The sequence below is a fragment of the Cnephaeus nilssonii genome (genome assembly GCF_951640355.1).
Source record: "Cnephaeus nilssonii genome assembly, chromosome: 17".
In the NCBI taxonomy this organism is placed as follows: Eukaryota; Metazoa; Chordata; class Mammalia; order Chiroptera; family Vespertilionidae; genus Cnephaeus; species Cnephaeus nilssonii.
The window spans coordinates 10,686,799-10,707,889 of NC_137088.1; the positions used below are offsets into that span (position 1 = coordinate 10,686,799).

Sequence of the window (21,091 nt, forward strand, 5' to 3'; positions counted from 1 at the left end):
ACATATGTCATACTATCTGTAATACTTTAAAAAAAAAACATTTTGTTGATTTTTTACAGAGAGGAAGGGAGAGGGATAGAGAGCTAGAAACATCGATCAGCTGCCTCCTGCACACTCCCCATGGGTATGTGCCCGCAACCAAGGTGCATGCCCCAGATTGGAATCGAACCTGGGACCCTGGAGTCCGCAGGCCGATGCTCTAGCCACTGAGCCAAACCGGCTAGGGCCTATCTGTAATACTTTAAACAATAAAGAAGAAGAAAAAGACCAGGCTGTAATCCTGCCTGTGGACGTGTGGAGAGGAGGCTTTCCCTTGCGTTCATCTCTCCCAGCCTGGGAGCCAGCGGAGAATATGGTGTATGGTGACCCCTCACCCCCCTTCCCTGGCTGTGTGGCTACGTGGTGCTGGTAAGGTGCATAGGGATATACCGTAACAGTGCAAGGGGCACTGAGCAGCTTATGGTACCAGGAAGACAGGGGGCTGGAGGGATGTTTTGCAGCCTGAGTCTCTGAGGCCACGAGTGTGCACCATAGTGTGCGCAGGTCTCTGAATCCGGAGGGTGGGGTGGAGTGGGGGTGGGCACCAAGGATGGAGGGCAGCTGCTGGACCTAGAGCCAGTGTGACAGCAGCAGCGGGAATGGGGTAGAAGGAAGGGAGTGGAGCGGGCAGTCTGGACTCTGCCGGGAGGGGCGAGGATTGCTGGGGCGCTGGGGCGGCTTTGGTCTGCTAGCAACAGAGAGCGTGGGCGAGGCGCACGTTCAAAGCCCGACCCCGCCTGGCTCCACGGTGTGCGCGCTGGGAAGGAGTGGAAAGGCGGGACCTGGCGGGCGGGGAGAGGCGGGGCTTTGTGGGGTCCCCGGGGACGCCTCGAGGCGCTCACAGTAGTGGGTGCGAGCGCACGTCCTAAGCCGGCCCCGCCCGGTCTCCAGGGCCCCCGCGGCGCGCACCCGGCCCGGCGCAGAGGCAGGGAGCTGGGCGAGCGCGCGGTTGCTAAGCCCGGCGCCCCCGGAGACGTTCCCGCGGTCGCCGGCGCAGCGGTGCGGGGCAGGCGGCGGGAGCCTCAGAGGAGAGAGGGCGGGCGGGCTCGTGGCTGCTCGCGTCGCGCCCCGCCTCCCGCGCCCGCTGGACCGTCGAGCCGCTGCCCGTGCCCCGGCCGCCAGCCCGCTCTCCCAGAGCCGAGCGCGCACGATGCCGGCCGCCGCGCCCACCCCGCGCCCGCCGCCGCCCCCCGCCCGGCCTGCCCCCGGCTGCCCCGCGCGGCCGGCCCCGGGTAAGTGCCTTGCGCTCCGGCGTGGACCCGGGCGAGGACGCCGCCTCGGTGGGGGTGGGAGCACTTCTGTCTCCTGAACTTGAGACCCCGCTCCGTGCGGGGTGGGGAAGCTGTGCCCGACCCGCGGGGGTGATCGGCCCGCGGGGGTGCCCGGAGTGCAATGTGCGTGTGTGCGCGCGCGGGCGCGTCTACACCAGCTGAAACTCGCTTGCTGGGGATCATGCTGTCCGGAGCTGGTTCCCTTCTCTTGCCAGCCAGAGGGGGCTTCCAGAGAAACGCGCGGGCATCTTGCGAGGTGAGGTGGACTTCAGAGGGGAAGGCACCGGGGAGAGGGAGCTGACGTTTCCTGAGCGTCTCCCCCCTGCCAGGTGCTTTCCCTAAAGTTGACCTCATTTCATCCACGACACAAACCTGAGCACGGTTTTCCCAGCTGAGAGAACGGAGGTGCCCAGACTCCTGACTTGCCCAAAGCCACATGGCCTGGAGAGGGAGAGCTGGGATTTGAACCCAGGTCTCCAGAGCTCGCTGACCCAGCTAAAGGAAAGGAAACTCTCCTTAGAGCTAGGTAAAGAAGACCATCAGGAAAAAGGATAGAGGCAAAGCATTTGGGAATTAACAGGAAAAAAACTGAGTTGGTGAACTATCCCATTAACTAACCACAAATATAGGAGCGCATTTACACTGCCTTCCACGTCTGGCTCTGGGGGCGGTGGTGTGAGGTGGGCAGAGGCGGCTGGGGACACCTTTTCAGAGTACCCACCTGTTGGGAGTGGGGGGTGAGAAGTTGTGGAGGGAACTCAGTGGTTATTCATCCCCAAGTTAGTCATCCCTCTACCTCTCCCCCTCCCTGTTGGCCCCATTTCCTTTCTTTGAGGTGTTGTCCAGGATGACAGCTGTCACATCGAAGCTGGGTCCTGCCTTCATCATTGGCTCTCGGGGCGAATGCTGGCATTCGGTGGTCCTGTGCTTTGATGACTGCTAGGAGCTGTGAAGCTGGTCCCGTTACTGCCCGCAGAGCTGATCTGTTGGGCTGGTGTTGCGTGAACCATCGTGGTCACATCCATGGGGCATCTAGAGCAGTAGCCAAGCGTGGCGCTTGTCCTTCGGGGCAAGATGGCAAGACGCGGGCCCCGGGAAGTAAAAAAGGAAAGGGGTGTTGGGTTTGCCTGGCAGCACCACCTCAGAAAAGCATTTCAATTCAGTATTTGGATTGCTTTGGGTGGTGCCCTACAACGCTCCACTGGGGAAAGAACAGGGGCAGGACACGGCTTCTGAAAGATGCTCTGTAACTCATCCCATTTAGGTGTGAAAGGTCGTTGGGTCAGGGTCTTCGATGGCGAGCTAAAGGAAGTGCAAGACTGTAAGGGTTCCTGCCTGAGAACCCCACGGGGCTTCAGAATAACAGAGATGGAGTCTCGGCGTTATCATGGCCAAAACTTTGGCAAAACTTGGAGAAAGAAATATTGGACAGTGGGCTGTCGTAGATGCTACGTGCTACGCTGTATTTCCTCAGAGACCTTTGTGCGCATCGGTACCCTGGTCCCAACTGCCAGCCCCCCTCTTGGTTGGAGGATGGCCTTGGGCTGCTGGAGTCGGCTTGTCTGGAGGAAGGAGCTTGAGAGCAAGGAGTGCCTGGGAATTGACATCTCCCCTGGGGGCAGCCCCTGACCAATGACTGAGACGCGCTGCAGTATAAATAGTCCGGCTCCCTTGCCCTTGGTTGGGACACTGGAGAGTAACATCCTTTGTCTCCAGAGACCCAAGGTGGAGTTGTGTCAGTTGACCTCCATGGGTCTTTGCTGGGCTCGCTTTTCTTGCTTCTCTCACTTCTTTCCTCCCCTACCCGGTTTTCCTAGTGATACTTCCTAATAAAACACTTTCATGGGGATTCCTATTCCAGGACCGGATTCTAGAGAACCAAACAAATAAACATGGGCCCTCTCACTCTCAACATTATTTTTCTCTCCCACGGGATCGGAGTAAGATGGTGTCATTAATCTTGGGTAGGCTGAGCTGGCCCGTAGAGAGCCTTTGTACGCGTTCCCACGAGGTGCCTCCTTCCGGGCAGGGGGAGCCCTGTGCCCAGGCACGGGATTGGCAGGGAGGGGTTCAGCGCCTGTTAGCCCCCCATCTTTGTGCCTTCAGTGGTGCACGCAGTGCCCAGCAGAAGGGGTGGCATGGTGCTTGGGCGCTCTGCTCAGAAAAGCAAAACCAAGTTGGTACCCAACTATTCTGAGCCTCAGAGTTGCTTAGTTGTCCTAAGATCTCATTTCTTAGCTTCTCTCATCCCTCTTTTTCCCAGTTCAAGGAATCTCCCCCCCCCCCCATGTTTTCCTAAATATTTGAATATTTCCGGCACATGTTTTGCTTTTTTCTGGTGCAATGTCGAGCTGGTTAAATGTTTTAGCTTCTTTCTAAAGCCACTAAGTGGGAAGAAAAGGCTGTCTTGGCCAGTGGACACACCATACCACAGGCTGCAGGGGGGTGGTGCCTGGTCAGAGAGGGTGGGCAGGTCTCCACCGCCTGGCCTCCCAGGCGGCCTCTGCCTGACATGGGCTCGCTGAGTCAGGGTTTGGATGGGCTGCTGTAGGCAGAGGCTCTTGCCCGATGAGGTTTCCTTTCCTTGCATCCATGGGGCCATGATATCTGGCGTCAGAGTTTCCCCACCGTTTCCTTTGGTGGCCTCCGGTCCGTGGCTAAATTTGGCCCATCTGGTGGTAAAGCATGTGGGGGAGTTCTTGGAAAAGTTTTTTATTTTTATTTTTTCAGCTACCTGGTAATGTAGGTCAGAGGAGGGAAATACCAGGAGAGTGGGAGCGTGGGGAAGAAGACATCTGTCCTGGGAGTCAGGGATCTGAGGGCTCTGGCACCCTTTTGCCTCATGAAGCACAAACGTTTTGGTCTTCCACAGGTTCGAAGAAAGCCCCAGAGATCTGAGGCTTCCTGGTTTCCTGGGGCAAGTCCTTGACTTCTCTGGGAACCTCAGTGTGTTCACCTTTATTAACTTACTAATAATTGTCCAGTCAACCTCAGAGGGTTGTTTGATGATAAAAGGGAAAATCTTTTCATGGCCTCATCAACATTATTGAGCAAGCCCGTAAAACCCATACCCAGGAGAACCGGCAGTCTCTCAGGGACAGTGGGGTACGTGGAGGCCTCGTGGTGTGTGTAGTCAGGGATGGAGTAGAGAGAGCACCAGTTCAGTGGCTGTATGAAGGGACAGGGAGGTCTCCAGAGCTGCTTCGGCTGGTCTTGAAGGCTGCGTGTTCACAGAGCTCTGTACATGACAGGGTGCCATGTAATGTGTCATTTTGGGGGTTTGAGCTCTTGAGTCCATCAAAACTGCCTTTGCATCTTAGCTCTGAAACTTCAAAGCTGTGTGATTCGGAGCAAGGTACCCAATCACTCTGAGCCTCGGTTTCCTCATTGATAAAATGGGCATGATCATGTTCTGAGAATTTAGTGAAGTTAAAGCTCTTAGCAGATATTATTGTAAATGAAAGGATTGTTTTCAAGTTACCTTTTAGGCGGGAGAGACTCTGTCTGGGTTCTTAGGAATTTGGTATGCTATGTGCTATGCCACCTGAGTTGTATGATGGCTCAATGCTCTCATCAGTTTCCTCTCCCGATATTTAGTCCGATTTGTTATTTTTCTCATTAGCCTGTGACAGTTGAAAAAATATTTCTTGTTGCCTACTACATCATCAATACAAGAATACGTACGGTGAAATAATGTGGCAGCACTTGGTCATCACGTGGTCATTCGGATGATCCAGAATATGTTTCCTTGATTTTTCTATTGATGATCTTAAAAAAGGTGATCATGAAAATGAAAGCACAAAGTTAAGCAGGAAATAATTTTAGAGAACATCTGAGCCCCCTAGGACACGTGTGAGGCTCCCCCAGAATTTGCGAACAGGTGGAAATCCACCAGAGTGTTTCGTGAAGGGGAGATGACCCGCTTTGTGGTTTAGAGACATCACTTTGTCCAGGTGTGTGGGTAGGGGAGGGGTAGGAAGGCCGGAGACAGATGGGTCAGGTCAAATGTGATGAGCTCCCATATTTGAGAGGCACATTGGAGGTGGAATCCACAGGACTGGGAGATTGACTGGGTGTGGGAGGTGAGGGAAGAGAAGAGGAGGTAGAAATGACGCGTAGTCACAGGGATCCGGGCAGTTGATGGTGCCGCTGACTGGGGTGCAGACCACACGTGTCCACAGAAGGAACGGGAGAGCTCAAGGCCAGAGCTGTGTTCAGCCACATTCATCACTCCATCTTTCCTAACTGACTCGAGCGTTCCTAAACCAATTTCTCAGGAACTGCTGCAGGTTGTGGTGTCTATTTGTTGGGCATATTTAATTAGCATTCATTTGATGAGTAGTTTGCTAGCCTTTCTGTTGTGCCTGCTAGAGAGGGTTCTAGCGACCTTTTGCCTAATGAAGCACACACTTTTTTGCGTTCCACGTGTTGGAAGAAAGTGAAAGAAATTGAGACAAGTGTGGATGGTTCTGAGTTAGAAGCCGTCATAGTATGTAACGTGAGATTGGTTCTCTGCCTTCATTTTTAAGAGCACCAACAAGCAACTTTCCACTCTGTGTTTTTGGACATAGATGCTCAACATTCTCCAAGGAGACAGGAGGCTTGGTGCAGGTTAATAATCTCTGGGTAATTATGTAACAGGGAACGTGGAAACTCAGCACTCTGGGGAGGTGGGGGGCAGAGAACGCGAGGTCACCCAATCAGACAAACAGAAATTTCACGAACTGCCCTGGCTGGTATGGCTCAGTGGGTGGGGTCTTGTCCGTGCACTGGAAGATTGCTGGTTTGATTCCTGGTCAGGGCACATGCCCAGGTTGTCGGCTTGATCCCCAGGAGGGGATGTGCAGGAGGCAGCCAATCGATATTCCGCTTTCACATAGATGTTTCTTTCTCTCTCTCCCTCTCCCTTCTTCTCTCTACCTCTAAAAATCAATCAATAAATCTTAAAAAATGTTACAGATCGGAAACAAATCCTTGTGCTCGCTAGAGTGAAATCATGTGTTACTTAAAGTTTTCAGCGTTAAATAATTTAAACTGTAACTTGGTGTTTCCTCTTTGTATGAATTATTAACCTAATGCACCAACTGCTGGGAGCCACGTGAGCCAGCAGTGGCTTTGACCCTGATTGCTCTCGCTCATGACAAACTTCTGCTTGTCTCTTGGCCTTGGTACAGGCATCACCTTCATGGCAGAGCCCCCGAGGACCTCCAGGGAGACGTGTTGTGCCCCTGCTGCATCTCGTAGGGACTTGTGATAAGTGCTTCATAAGCAGGTGCTTCCCTGTCACCCCCAGAGACCACATACTACTTGAGGATGGGCACCATGCCTTTTCATCTTGGGATCCCCCCAAAGTAGCAGGGCATTTTCCCTTAAAGCCATCTCCACACCCGTGAGCTGGTCCAGGGCACCTTGCAAGAAGCATCTTTGGGTCCCAGCGCAGGTTGGAGGAGCAGATTCCCCAGCGATAATCGCCTCGGTTTTAAGAGTGTCTTTGCAAGAATAGATTGGATGAAGCTGGTGGTTCAGTTTATTCCGGATGCTGAGTTGCTTTCCGATTGGCTGCAACCAGAATAATCCTCTGGAGTTTGCGTCTCTACGTCTGAGGCAGAGACAGTTGGTGCTCCCCAGGTATCATGTGCTCCCCTTCTTTAGCAGATGCTGTCATTCCCTGTCCATAGTCCCTGTTCTGACAGTTGCCCTGCAATCCACTGCAACCCTCTGTGAGAGCTTTCTCAGTGCAGGAGCATGGTTGGCCCATTCTCGGGGCAACTACTAGGATGATGAGGTTGATTTGTTACTGCAGCAGAGCTTAGCCTATGCTGACTAATACGTCTTCAGGAACTGAGCTCTGCCTCCCTGACTAAGCCTACCCAGCATACTCCCTGCTCCAAACAACTCTCAGTTCAAGGACCTGAACACACCAAACTGTGTGTCATTCTCAGCAGGAGCCAAGGCGCTGCCATCATGTCTCTCCCACTGCTCAGCAGCCTTGGGAGGATCTGAGCTGGAGGAAGGCTGCTCAGTCCACATTGGGATTCGTTGGAACAAGAAGCTTTATTATGGAAGCCACTGAGCTTCTTGGCATTTATTGGTTGGGGCACCTTCCTACCTGACCCACGGCATCAGCACTGTCCCTTTGGGGGTGCCAGTATGTAAGCCAGCCCATCAACCACCTGCAACCTGTAGGGCACAGAAGAACTCTTGGGATCGTTTACTTGTGTTCTCCTTTAACGTTTCTAATTTCCAAACTCCTCCTCTCTTCAGTGGTTCGATGTATAGTAAAGTACAGTTCATTTATGTTTGGCTATGGCTCTTTTTGGTTTATCCTCACCCAAGGACATTTTCCTATTGATTTTTAGAGAGAGTAGAAGGAAGAAGGAGAGACAGAGAAGGAGAAACATTGATGTGAGAGAGGCATATCAATTGGTTGCCTCCTACACATGCCCTGATCAGGGCCAGGGATTGAGCCTGCAACCAAGGTATGTGCCCTTGATCAGAATTGAACCCGGGAGCCTTTAGTCCTTGGGCTGCTGCTCTATCCACTGAGCCAAAGCGGCTATGGCTTTTGATTAATATGAAATTGTTTTGATATATATTTGTGAAATAAAAATCCAAGTTCATTTTATCTTCAAATTAATAACCAATTGTTTCAATCTTGAATAAAAATTATTCTTACCTTCCTGATGAGCTTGTAATGATATTTTATTATACATTAGATTCTCATGTTGAAAAGTATCTATTTTGAGGTTACAGTTTTCTTTTTACTTAAATTCAGCTATTCTTGTATAAGTACCAAGATGCTGTAATTATAGCTCTGTAATATATTTTACTATGTTCATTACTCATTACTCATTTCTCTTCTGTCTTCCCTCAACAATCCTATTAGTGCATCACACCGACAAATTACAATGGGAAAGAATTGATGTGTTTAGCTTATTAGGACTTCACACTCTGGAATGGACAGTCATTGAATTGGATCTTCTGTGCCCTCTCTCAGTTTTGTAGTTTTCCTTGTGTTGATCATATACATTTCTTGCTAAAGTCATTCATCCTTTTTACGTTGACATTATACATGTTCTTATTTTTAAGTTGTATTTTTCTAACTGGTTATTGCTATTATACAGGAAAGCGTAATCTATATGATTAAAAATTTGGCTTTATAGTTTGTCCACTTTCTAATTATATTTTGGAGTAAAAACATACAAAGCTATTTCATGACGTTCCATGTACTCTAATTGCCTTTGCAGGTGGTGCAGAATAAATAGATAGAGACATTCTAGAACTGAAACAAATCCAGGGAGGGAGGGAATAAGGGGTAGAGAGAAAAGGACACGAGGAGTTGGGCTGCGTAGGAATCAGAGGGTCCCGCCCACTCGGCAGGTGCAGAGTTACAGATGCCTGACAAACAGCTTGGGCTCATCCTGTTTTCTCGTTGAGACATAATCGCTTACGAATTTCAGCGTTGCTTGTAGGTGTCTCTGACTGTCCTAGACATCACTAGCCCCCACATCATAGTCTTCCCTTCGCCAGCTGACACTTGTTGGTAAGAACATGTTTATATTTGAGTCTGGATAATAAAAGATAATGTCAGGACGCCGGTTCTTCAATGATACTGAAGACAGGCCTGGCGGGTCAGACTGGCTAATGGAAAACCAAATAAAAGGCCGCCCACAGCCCTGCTCAGTGTCTCACCTTCAGTTCGAGTTTTGATAACCCCCGTCATTGGCCATATTGATTTAAAGAGAAAAAAGAAACAGAAAGACACCCAGTGCACTAGATGGAGAGGAAGCTTCTTTTCTTTTAAAAAATGTATTTTTTATTGATTTCAGAGAGGGAGAGAGAGATAGAAACATCAACAATGAGAGAGAATCATTGACTGGCTGCCTCCTGCACACCCCCTACTGGGGATTGAACCCGCAATCCGGGCATGTGCCCTGACTGAGAATGGAACCGTGACCTCCTGGTTCATGGGTCGATGCTCAACCACAGAGCCAGGCTGGCTGGGCTCCTTTTTCTTTTTGGAACTGGGAGTCAACAGGCGCAGACCTCCCAAGGTTGCAGACCCCCCAGGAATCTCATGAGGAGGCCGCTCCTGAGTAGGAGGTTACACGCGTGCTGTGTGCTGGCTATTAGGACCCTGTAGTCCTTTCTTTTAATGCCATTACTATTACTTTAGAACTCAAAGGAGTTGATTGTTTTCTGTAAGAACAGCATAACTGAAGATGTTCCATAGGTCTTGAAGATGATGATCTTTTCCAAGCATGTCCTGTAGCGTGAAAGGAAAACACGAGTCCCCGCTCACATTAAGGGGAAATACAGAATAAGAAAGCTGCCCTCCCCAAGAACCAGTGGGGTGACCCCTGTGGTTCCCATGTTCTCTGCCACCTTTATGAGTTATTTGCTTTTTTCCAGTTGCTTTGTCTACATTACAAAGCGCGGCAGCCGGCCGCCAGGTGGCTGCCTGGTTCTCTTTATTTCAGTTGCACTTTCCTCATCACAAGTACAAAGTAGGTGTGTTTGAGAAGCTGTTTTCAGAAGGGAAAGGAGTGTTCGCGTTGAGGTGGAGCGGGCTGGGTGAGGAGACAGACTGGTGTCTCTCTATCTTGCCCCCAGGCTGTTCTCCTGGCCATAAACATAATGGGTCGATGCTCAACCACAGAGCCACCCCGGCTGGGCTCCTCTAAGTAGGCTTAAGTGAGGATGTTAATAAAGAAACAAGCATATACTTGATGGACTTGTATTCTCTTGAGAAGAGGGAATGGGGTTTTAAATATCAGCCCATCCCAAGGGGAGAAGAAAAGGAGAGTTTTATATTTTTCATGCTGCCTTCAATAAGTGTCAAACATTCTCAGCAGTTTCTGGCTATCTGGAAGCTGGCATTATGTTTTTTTAACCTACAATTAACTACCACCCGCTAAAAGCAGTAATAGGTCTATTGTTTCATAGCCATTCATTCATTCATTCATTCATTCATAGAGAGCAAGGGAGAGAGAGAAACATCGATGTGAGAAGGACACATAGATTGGTGGCCTCCCACACATACCCCGACCAGGGCTGGGATCAAACCTGTAACCCAGGTACGTGCCTTTGACCAGGAATGGAAGCCTCAACCCGTCAGGACACAGGTAGACCATGGCTGCCTTTTGTTTTTAATGAAATATGAGAGGAAGGATGGCTTCTACTTAAGAATTTGGAAAAAAAAAAAAAAAAAAAAAAGCTCCCGAACACTCAGTGCTCCTTCTTCCTTTAAAATTTAAAGGCCTTTCATAATTTTGGGCAATGGTGTGGGTCTAGGTTCCTCAGAAGCAGAACCTCAGAGTAGGATTTGTGTGCGCATGATTTTGCGGGGGGTGGGGTGGGGGGGGGCTGCTGTCAGGGGAAGAAGGGAGCGAGGGGAGCAGGGCGTGGTTGTACCCACAGGAGCTCTGGGGCATGAATTGCACCCGAGCTGGTCCCGTCTCAGGGTGAGGGGCTGGGCTTTGGTACCCTTCCCTGTGCCCGCCAGCCAGTCATGGATCGTGGGCTGCCCTCGGAGGCGCATCGCATGCGTCCCTCCCTGGGAGGAGCGGCTCCCAGCAGAGGGTAGTTCCTGGGAGAAGTGAGCCGTGGTGGCCCCTGAGCAGCCAACATTCATAAGAGCCGGTGGGTGGGGCCGCTGCCTGGTGCGGGGCTGTGGGTGGGCACCTACAGCAGCCACAGCTGTGCTGGCCCTGTGGCGTGTTCCTTACGGAGGAGCTTTGGGGCAGAAACATGGAAAGCCCCGAGGACAGGGTGGCTTTGATCGCCCAGCACGTGCTGATGATGAGCACTCATCGGGGAGGCTGCGTTCATTAGCTGGAGTTCCTGGGTTCTTTCAGCCAACCCCTGCTGGTGGCCAGCCCACCCCGGACCTGGCACCAGGTCCGTGTATTTGGAATCTACCCGAGAAAGGCCCATTTACTTGGTAGAGCCCATCCCTTCCGATTACATATTCCTGGCAAATGCCAAGAGACAGCGTCGCCAGGGAGCCTGCAGCTTCTCACCACTCCTGGGGCAGCCAGACCTGCCCCCGCGTACCCTCTCCAGGCCCTGAAGGCAGCAGTCTTGGTGAAAACTTTTATTTATAGGGTGCCCTCGGAAGGCCTGGGCAGTTTGAGGGAACGGTGTAAGGTTCTGCCCTCTGGCGTTGGCTTCTCAGCAGAGGGGCTGGCTCGCCTTGGTGCCCCTGTTGGTGATCTGATTTAACCAACAAGTATGAGCACTTCCCACAGGCAGGTCCCCTAGGCCAGTGGTCGGCAAACTCATTAGTCAGCAGAGCCAAATATCAACAGTACAACGATTGGAATTTCTGTTGAGAGCCCAATTTTTTAAACTAAAACTATTTAGGCAGTACATTGTTATTAACTTAATTAGGGTACTCCTAAGCTGGCCTTTGCAAAACACTCAAGGGGCCAAAGAGCCGCATGTGGCTCGTGAGCCACAGTTTGCCGACCACTGGCCTAGGCCCATCATTTCGTTACGGTCTTCACAGCCATCTGGGAGCTGGGCAGGTGGTGGTCATGCAGGCCCCATGCCAGTGAGGACCATGGACACTGAGATGTAGGCCAGGCCCCTCCTGGCTCTGGCACTCAAGGTGGGTATTGGGGCCACGGCTAGAGCTTTGGGGTGCCTGTTGGATGCCTTTTTACAGTCAGGGTCATGGTACCATGACTGTCCTACTTTAAAAAGGTATATATTTTAAATTGATTTCAGAGAGGAAGGTAGAGGGAGAGAGAGAAACATCAATGATGAGAGAGAATCATTGATCGGCTGCCTCCTGTATGCCCCCCACTGGGGATCGAGCCCACAACCTGGGCATGTGCCCTGACTGGGAATTGAACCTATGATCTCCTGGTTCATAGGTCGACACTCAATTACTGAGCCATGCCGGCTGGTCTCCTACTTTTTAAGTAAGAGGAAACCCAAGCCCAGTTTGAATTTCCTAAAAGAAGAAAAGTTTGCACCATAATCTGTTTTACCCCAACATCGCTCTTCTTTGTTTGGAATCTTAAAACACTTTGGGGAGTTGTTGTTTTTATTCAGCCTGTCCATGGGGACATCGGGGAAAAGCTCACTTGCTTATTGCCAGCTGCAGGAACACTGTGTGACTTTATTCTGCCCGGTTGGGGTGCTGGCTGGCTTAACAATTAGGACACAGCTAAAAGGAGGCTGCTTTGCTTGGGTATCGGTGCCCGTGGATGGGCCTGTGTCCGGCTCCATTTCCTCTGGAGGGTCCTGTGAGCTTTGCTTTATTTCGTGATTCAAATGACACCCCTACACCCGCCTGAGCCATTGTTCAAAAGACTGAGGATCTATGGAAGGACTGTTTCAGTTCTTACTAACTAGCTGTGTAGCCTTGGGCTAATTGCTTACCCTCTCTGGTCTGCAGTCGCATTTGAAAATTGAGGGTGGTGGGCTACTGGCCCTTTTGTTTGTAACTTGCAAAGATTTTCACTGACACAGCCTTTGGGGTGCCTGTTGGATGCCTTTTTACAGTCAGGGTCATGGTACCATGACTGTCCTACTTTAAAAAAGTATATATTTTAAATTGATTTCAGAGAGGAAGGTAGAGGGAGAGAGAGAAACATCAATGATGAGAGAGAATCATTGATCGGCTGCCTCCTGTATGCCCCCCAATTTGTGTCTAGAACACGGATCCTCCTAAGAATTCTCCTTTGCATCTTGCTTAGATTGGATTGCTGCCCTTAATTTTATTGAAGGATATTTACAAAGGATGCATTTTTCAACATAAGCAATTTTCCCCATGAATCCAATCAGTCATATAAATGACCATGTCTTGAATATTTATGCAAAGTTCTTTCTCGGTGTACCTAAACCTCAGATAAATAGCACAGGGGAAGCTATTAGTTTATTTATTTCTCCTTGAGTCAACTTTGGTAATATGTATCTTTCATGGAATCCGTTCATTTCATTTAAGTTGTCTTATTTATTAGCACGAAGTTATTCATAATATTCCCTTATTGTTATTTTACATAAACAGGCTCAGTGTTTTTCAAATGTGTATTCTCTCTTGAATATGAATGAAAGTTATATATCTTTTGGACACATTTTTTTTCACTTGCTATTTAATTTTATGTTGTACGTTAAGGTTGTTTTTTATTTTTGTTTTGTTTTTTTAATCCTCACCGGAGGATATGTTTTTATTGATTTTAGAGAGAAAGAGAGAGAGAGGGGGGAGAGAGTGGGCGAGAGAGAAAGAGGGAGAGAAACATCCATGTGAGAGAGAAACATTGATGTGACAAACATTGATGGGTTGCCTCCTCTACACTCTGCCCCAACCAGGGGTCGAACCTGAAACCTGTGTATGGGTGCTGACCGGGAATTGAACCAACCGGTGACCCTATAACTCCAACCAACTGAGCCCCACCGGCCAAGGCCATGAAGGTTGCCTTATTAAGAAGTCAAAATCAGCCCTGACCGGTTTGGCTCAGTGGATAGAGCGTCGGCCTGCAGACTGAAAGGTCCCAGGTTTGATTCCCATCAAGGGCATGTACCTTGGTTGCGGGCACATCCCAAGTAGGGGGTGTGCAGGAGGCAGCTGATCGATGTTTCTCTCTCATCGATGTTTCTAACTCTCTATCCCTCTCCCTTCCTCTCTGTAAAAAAATCAACAAAATATGTTTTTAAAAAAAGAAGTCAAAATCATGTAAAAACCACAGACCCTTTGCCTCCTCTGTTCTGTACAACAGTAAGTGGTGGGGGTGTCTGCCTGCCCCTCAGATAAGCATCTGACACATGAGGGCGAGAGGTTTCGGGGCCCGGCATGACACACGGTTCCGAGATTCCCAAGGTCTTCACATCAGTCTAAGATCTGCCCAAACCAAGGCACGAAGATGGAGAAATGAGACCGATGGGCTCCGTTTGTTCTTTGAGTGATTTCTGCAGCCTCACCCATAGGGATGGACGGATCGTGGGGAAACTCAGCTAGTCCTGTGTTGGCATGCTGTTGTGACACAGGTCGGTGGAGGCAGAAAGGAAAACATGGTGGAGTCTTGCGGGCATCAGTCAGCTGCAGACTGGCCCCAGGAGCGTGTCCAGAGAGCCAACCTGGGCGGCGCCGGGAAAAGCAAAACTCAGCCCCAATCAAGGTTATCGTGAATCTCGGAGCTGCCACCGACAGTTGGGATTAAAAATCCAGGGCATAGGAAACAGCAGCCAGCCTGGGAGCCCTGCCCTCTTGGAATTTTACTGAGTGAGCGGCGACCCCCCAGGGATGAGGTTGTGGGTGAGCTGGGAGTGTTGGGAGGAAACAGTAAACCCAGGGGTGAGACGGCAAGATAAGCTGCCCCCCGGGAAGCTTCGGGCAAAGCGAACCGGCATCAGGTGTCGCGGAGGACAACACCAGGGCCAGGGCGGCATCTGGAGGGGCTCCCCACAGTGGCACACGGACCGCGGGCAAGAGGGAGCATAGAGGCTCTGTGTGCGGAATGATCAGAAGTGGGAAGCAGGGTCGGTCAGAGGAAAGCCGTCAGGGAGAGCTGTGATGGTGTGGTCACCGGATGTCCGAGGCCTCGGCAGCCCTGGGAGCAAGTGAGGCCGCGTTAATATTGATGTTCAGCTTAGAGTCCCAGTGGCTGCACCTGCTCACCCGGGACCTCAGCCAGTGTCCTCGGAATGCCCAGGGCAGGATGTCACCTGTGCTCAGGTGCACCGGCTCCTGTTCTTCCTGGGTCATTCTATCACTCCTCACTGCCCCTCCCCTTGCTGTTCCCTGGCTGTCAGTGTGCAGTCAGGGGCCCACATTGCCGCACCCCCACCCCCACCCCCGGGGCCTTGGGGCCTGTGCGGCTTCCTCTGTTGTACCTCATCACCTGAGTCCCAGCGCCTCCCACAGGCTTTTGAAACACTTCTCCCTCTCATCCATCCTGAACCCTGTGCATGTGCCCTGACTGGGAATTGAACCATGACCTTCTGAATCCTAAGTCGATGCTGCTCAACCACTGAGCCACATGGCCAGGCTGTATTGAGGGTTTTCCTCTGAGAAGCACCATGGGAATAACAAATGAGAACACTGGTTCCTTTGCGCACATACCGTATATTCCGGCGTATAAGACCCCCAACTTGTGAGAAGATTTTCCTGGTTTAAAAAGTCGTCTTATACGCCGGAAAATACGGTATGTTTGAAGGTCACCTTCCTTGGCACCCTTCAATTTTTCCATTGAGGAAACACACACTAGTGTTACTCCTGTAGCCCTCTCTCTCAGCACCAACTCTCGCCGACAAATCCGGAGGCAGACTACAGAGCACGAGAAGAAGAGGAATAGCAGATGTCCATAAATAGTGCCACTGTCAGCGTGATGGTTAAGCTCATAAATCTATGGCACGTGGGAAGATCAGTACCAGCCACCACTTGTCATCTACTCCGACACCTGTGTCTAGATGGAAATCATCGCAGAACAGATTGTATGTTATAATTAAAAAACAAAAAAAAAAGTTCTGGGTAAATATGCTCGGTCAAATTGCCCATCCTGGCACAACAGGAGTCTTTGCGACAATTCAAATGCTCTTCAAAAGTCACTTGTAACTTCTTTTTCAAGGAGGCACAGATGGCAGGTTCCTACACGTAGGACGTGACATATGGGTCCTGTGGGGTCGTTTGAATAACCCACCCTCATGGTCGAACTGTTTCCTTTCCTGACCTGGAGAGGAATGGAAATCAGACCGCCTTTTGTCGTCTCTAGTTTATTCTGGCTGGTACAGTTGATCAGGAAACAGAGTCTTGGTTTATCCACTTATTCAGTTTATCTGGAAATACAGTGAGAATGAACAAAACGCTCTGAACATTAAATAATCTTGGTTTCTTCCCCCCCCCCCCCTTTTTTTAATAATGAGAGAAAAAAACCTTTTGGAGGAGAACTTTCTAGATGTAGACTGAAATTGTCAACTTTTTTTTTTACACGCCCCCCCAGGGCAAGAAAATCTCAATCAGAGCTTTAAATACCCACCCTGCTGTTTGTCCAGGAGCTCTGTGCAGCCAGGTGAAGCTGTGCCCAGTGGGATTCTACCTTCTCAATAGATTACGTTACTACCAATGAAGTGATCATACCATTAGATAATTGAGATGGCGTGGACAGGATTAGTAGCTGCCAATTACTGTGCCCTGTGTGTTAAGTCCTCTAAGTAAATTATATTCATTTTGTTAGTTATTCTTTGCAAAAGTCCTGGGAGGAGAGTGTTAGCATCCCGACTTCATAGAAGAAAAGACTGAAATGTTAGTACTTTGCCCAAGTTCATACACACAGTCAGTGGCCATGCCAGGATTCAAAGCCAGATCTGTCTCAGACTGTGACATAACCTGCTCACAGACTGCCTCACCATGAGTGGGTTGAGAGTCAAGCAGAGAAAAGTTGAGGTAGGTGAGATTAAGGTTCTTGAAAGTTCCAGAATGTTCTGACCCCTTGTTGGTATTTCCTGGGTAGCAAACTTTGGACCTTTTATCTCCGTTGTGGATCCTTAAAGGTCACCTCACTTTAGGGAAGCACGAGTTGTGTTCTCAGGGTCAGGCCTGGCCTAGAATGAGCTCCTGAGGTGTGGTCCAACCTGGGGGGTCCCTGGGAGGCATACAGGAGCCGCCTCAGGCCCAGTGCAGATTCTATTCCACACTCATGGCCTCTCACAGAGGAGACAGCAATTAGACCTAAAGTATAAAGGCCCCATCATTTCAAGCAGATCCTCAAAGGTCACCCTTATAAACTGTAATGGAATCAGTAACCTTTAGGAGAGTCTTGCTGAAGGTCAAAGGGCTCCTTGAACCCATGTTGACTAATACTGTTGTCCTTTTCCTCTGGCAGGACATCGAGGCCTATGTGACCATTCGCTAAAATACCTGAGCTCGAGACTCATGGAGCGGAAGCTGCAGGGCACGTGGCTGCCTGCTGGCCGGGGGCACGTGGAGAGACCGTGCCTGGGCCCCCGCGGCTCCCTGCTGCCCGTGTTCAGCCCTCAGCACGGCCTTCACTGCATCCACGCCGAGAACAGCGCCCTGAGGCCCAGGGTCGTGACGGTGGTGAAGCCGGGTGGGCACCCCCTGCGCAAGGTCACCCTGCTCCTCAACAGGCGCTCGGTGCAGACCTTCGAGCAGCTCTTGGCGGACGTGTCGGAGGCCTTGGGCTTCCCACGGTGGAAGAGCGATCGCGTGAGGAAGCTGTTCAACCTCAAGGGCAGGGAGATCCGGAGCGTCTCTGATTTCTTCCGGGAAGGGGATGCCTTCATCGCCATGGGCAAGGAGCCCTTGACGTTGAAGAACATTCAGGCGGCCATGGAAGAACTGTACCCCAGCAAAGCCCGGGCCCTGACGTTGAGCCAGCAGAGCAGGGTCCCTTCTCCGAGGCTGAGAAGCAGGCTCTACAGCAAGGCTCTGAAAGGGGGGCACCCCTGTGGGGAGGCTGAGCCGGCCAAGAGCTGCGGTGAGGCTGCCGGGTCCAAGGCAGCCATCGCACGGCAGGGGAAGACCCCCATGGAGCCGGGGCTGGAGGACGGGGCGAGGGCCCCGAAGACGTGGGTGAGGGGCACCCGGGAGCCTGAGCCCGGCGGCAAGCCGCCCCGGGAAGCCACCGTAGAGAGGCACGCCAGCGGGGAGAAGCACCTGGGCGTGGAGATCGAGAAGACGTCGGGGGAGATCATCCGGTGTGAGAAGTGCAAGCGAGAGAGGGAGCTGCAACGGGAGCGGCTGTCCCTGGGCACCAGCGAGCTGGACCTGGGCAGGGGCCCGCGCTATGACGTGGACAAGCTGGTGAGGACCAAGAGCTGCAGGAGGTCCCCCGAGACCCACCCTCCAGGCGGGGAGGACGGGTGGAAGGGTGACGGCCACAGGAGCAGGCCCAGGAACCCCACTCAGGAGCTGAGGCCCAGCAAGAACACGGACAAGAAAGAGGTCGCAGACCCCAAAGGTCAGGAAGGTCAGCCGCAAGGAGCAGCCAAGGCTAAGAAGGACGTCACGGAAGCCCAGCCCGGCAGAGAGGAGGGGCCGAGGGATGGGAAGAAAGATGCCAGGAGTAAGCATGGTGGCTGGATCCTCAGGGAGCCCCAAGCCGACCCCGAGAAGCCCCCCAGGACCCGAGGGGAGGAGCAGGAGGCAGAGAAGGAGAAAAAGCCGCCTGTGTCCGGCGGGAGAAAGATGCTCCCCAGAGATGACCAACCCGCCAGGGTAGAAAAGGAGCCCAGGATGAGGGCAGAAGAGAGCAAGCCAGAGAGGCCCGGTGGCCGGAAGCGGCGGCCCGCGGGCATCATCTCGGCCAACGTGGAGAAGCAGTACGAGACCGGCCGGGTCATCGGGGACGGGAACTTCGCCATCGTGAAGGAGTGCCGGCACCGGGAGACCAGGCAGGCCTACGCCATGAAGATCATCGACAAGGCCAAACTCAAGGGTAAGGAGGACATGGTGGACAGCGAGATCTTAATTATCCAAAGCCTCTCTCACCCCAACATAGTGAAGTTGCATGAAGTGTACGAAACGGACACGGAGATCTACCTGATCATGGAGTACGTGCAGGGCGGGGACCTGTTTGATGCCATCATAGAACACGTGAAGTTCCCAGAGCGCGACGCCGCCCTCATGCTCATGGACTTGTGTAAGGCTCTCGTGCACATGCATGACAAGAACATCGTGCACCGGGACCTCAAGCCGGAAAACCTCCTGGTAAGCCTGACTCGGCTGCCTCCTGGCTGTCACCCTGAGGGCTAGAACAGCAGCACCTTTATGCGGTTCTAACCTTCTTGTTCCAGTGTGTAAGACCCAGGTTGTAGTCCAGAAGTTGCTGACATAGATGGGTTTTGATGAGGTTCTTGAAAAAGAAACCTTCCAATTTAAATAAAATGGAATATGTTTCCTCATCCCTGCCAGGTGGACTGATGGGTGGACTTGTTTCTTGGGCGTTTGCAAGAACTCTGGCCTAGGTATCGGGGTGTCTACTGGTAGCCGTTTGCCCTGCAGGCTTGGTGTCCTCTCTCCCACTGAAACCACCCCTGACCCTTTTGGAGATACCTTCCTGCCGCGAGAGTTCAAAAGGCTCACACTGCTGGGACCTGTGGGTGGAGTGGATAAGAGGCTGGTTGGTCCTGGAGTCAGATAACTGACTTTAAAAAAAAAATTCATTACTTTAAAAAAAAATTGAATTTATTGGGGTGACATTGGTTAGTAAAATTCTATAGGTTTCATCAGATAACCTGCTTAGAATCCTGGCTTTTTCAGTTGCTTGCTCTAAGGTTAGTCCTTCCCCTCTCTGGGCCTTAGTTTCTCCTTTATAAAAGAGAAATGACACAATAGTACCTGACTTGGAAGGTGGAAGGAGGACTGAGTGCAGGAGAGAGAGAAGCATCCCTGACAGCTGGCAGCCGGCCTGGCACCCCCGCACAGCAGTGTGCTCTCCCACTGAAACAGATAGTTCCACAGAACATCAACATCAGCTAAGGCCACCCTGCCCATGATGGGGTAAGACAGTGGTCGGCAAACCGCGGCTCACAAGCCACATGTGGCTCTTTGGCCCCTTGAGTGTTCTAACGCCAGTTCTTCAAAATAGACTCGCTCAGGCCGAAAACCGACTTCTGCGCATGGGCCACGAAGTTTCAATCGCACTGTACGTGCGCGCCCGCACGTGGTATTTTGTGGAAGAGCCACACTCAAGGGGCCAAAGAGCCGCATGTGGCTTGCGAGCCACGGTTTGCCGGCCACTGGGTTAAGACAAATGCAAGACCCCTTGTTAATCATGTCCAGATGCAGAGAGAAACAAGATTGTCCAGACCACAGACATGGCCACATCGCCCCCTTCTGGCTACTGGGAGTGACTGCCTCACTTCATTCGTCCCGCCTTCTAGTTAAGAGTCACTACGATGCCCAGTCATAGAATCACTCCCTCTTCCTGAGAGTATATGATTCAGAGCCAAATCCTGCCCCCCTTTTTTTTTTGGACCCCTTCCCCTAATCACCTAACACAGCCCAGGTACTGCGATAAGTGTTTTGAACATCCTCTTCTTCGGTGCCTGGATCCCAGGGGGGTGCGTGCTCCCTGTTGCAGCGAGTCAGTAGGCCCGACGTGTTCCTGAACCAGAGTGTACTCCTGGAGGTCTTGCTAGGCTAGCATACTTATCCCACTCTCTTCTTCACAGCCCTGACCGCCGTCTGGTACAGTCTGTATTTCATCTTCTGGTTTTTTTTTCTCTTACTGGGAAGAAAGTTCTAGGACAGGAGGGATTTTGTTCTATTCAGATTGTACCCCGAAACCTAGAACAGCTCTGTCACATGGTGGGTGCTCATGAAATGTTGGTAGGATGAATGAGCGAATGCAGACATATCCTGCTGCCTGGGAAGCAGTGAGGATTCCGTCAGTGGCAGCGGCCTTCACTGTTATGACATCAGCATAACTCTGATGTTAAGGTGGGTATTGTGGATCAGCACTCAAAGCCGGATTGCTGCAGGTAAAGCAGTCGTGGATGGAGAGGGTGATCTTGATGAGCCATATGGTTATGATTTATTTTTTTTTTGGTCAGGGATTTAGCCTGTTTCCTTTCATTTCCATGGCTGTAGACCCAGCCTGGAAACACCATCCCCATGCATTCATCTGTCCGTAAACTGTCCCCCCCAGGAGAATGAAGCAGTGAGCGAGTCAAGCTAATTATCTGGTGAAATGAGATCTACCTTGACCACTCAGTCAGGTAACCTTGTTTTTGCCCAAATTCACAGAACTGTGGTCTGAATTACCATCAAGTAACTCTTCTGTGAAAAATTCCGTTTTTGTGTGAGCTGA

The 21,091-nt window shown here is 51.2% G+C and overlaps 1 protein-coding gene across 1 annotated transcript in view; it reads left to right on the plus strand.

The window, feature by feature from the left end:
- Nucleotides 1–915: 915 nt before the first annotated feature.
- The window catches only part of DCLK3 (doublecortin like kinase 3), a 31,880-nt gene continuing 11,704 nt past the window's right edge, over nucleotides 916–21,091 (plus strand). Inside the window, exons 1-2 of the mRNA XM_079795739.1 lie at nucleotides 916–1,271; nucleotides 17,141–18,987. Of these exons, the coding sequence (XP_079651865.1) occupies nucleotides 1,190–1,271; nucleotides 17,141–18,987 (1,929 nt within the window). The 5' untranslated portion in view covers nucleotides 916–1,189. The remainder of the gene's footprint in view (nucleotides 1,272–17,140; nucleotides 18,988–21,091) is intronic.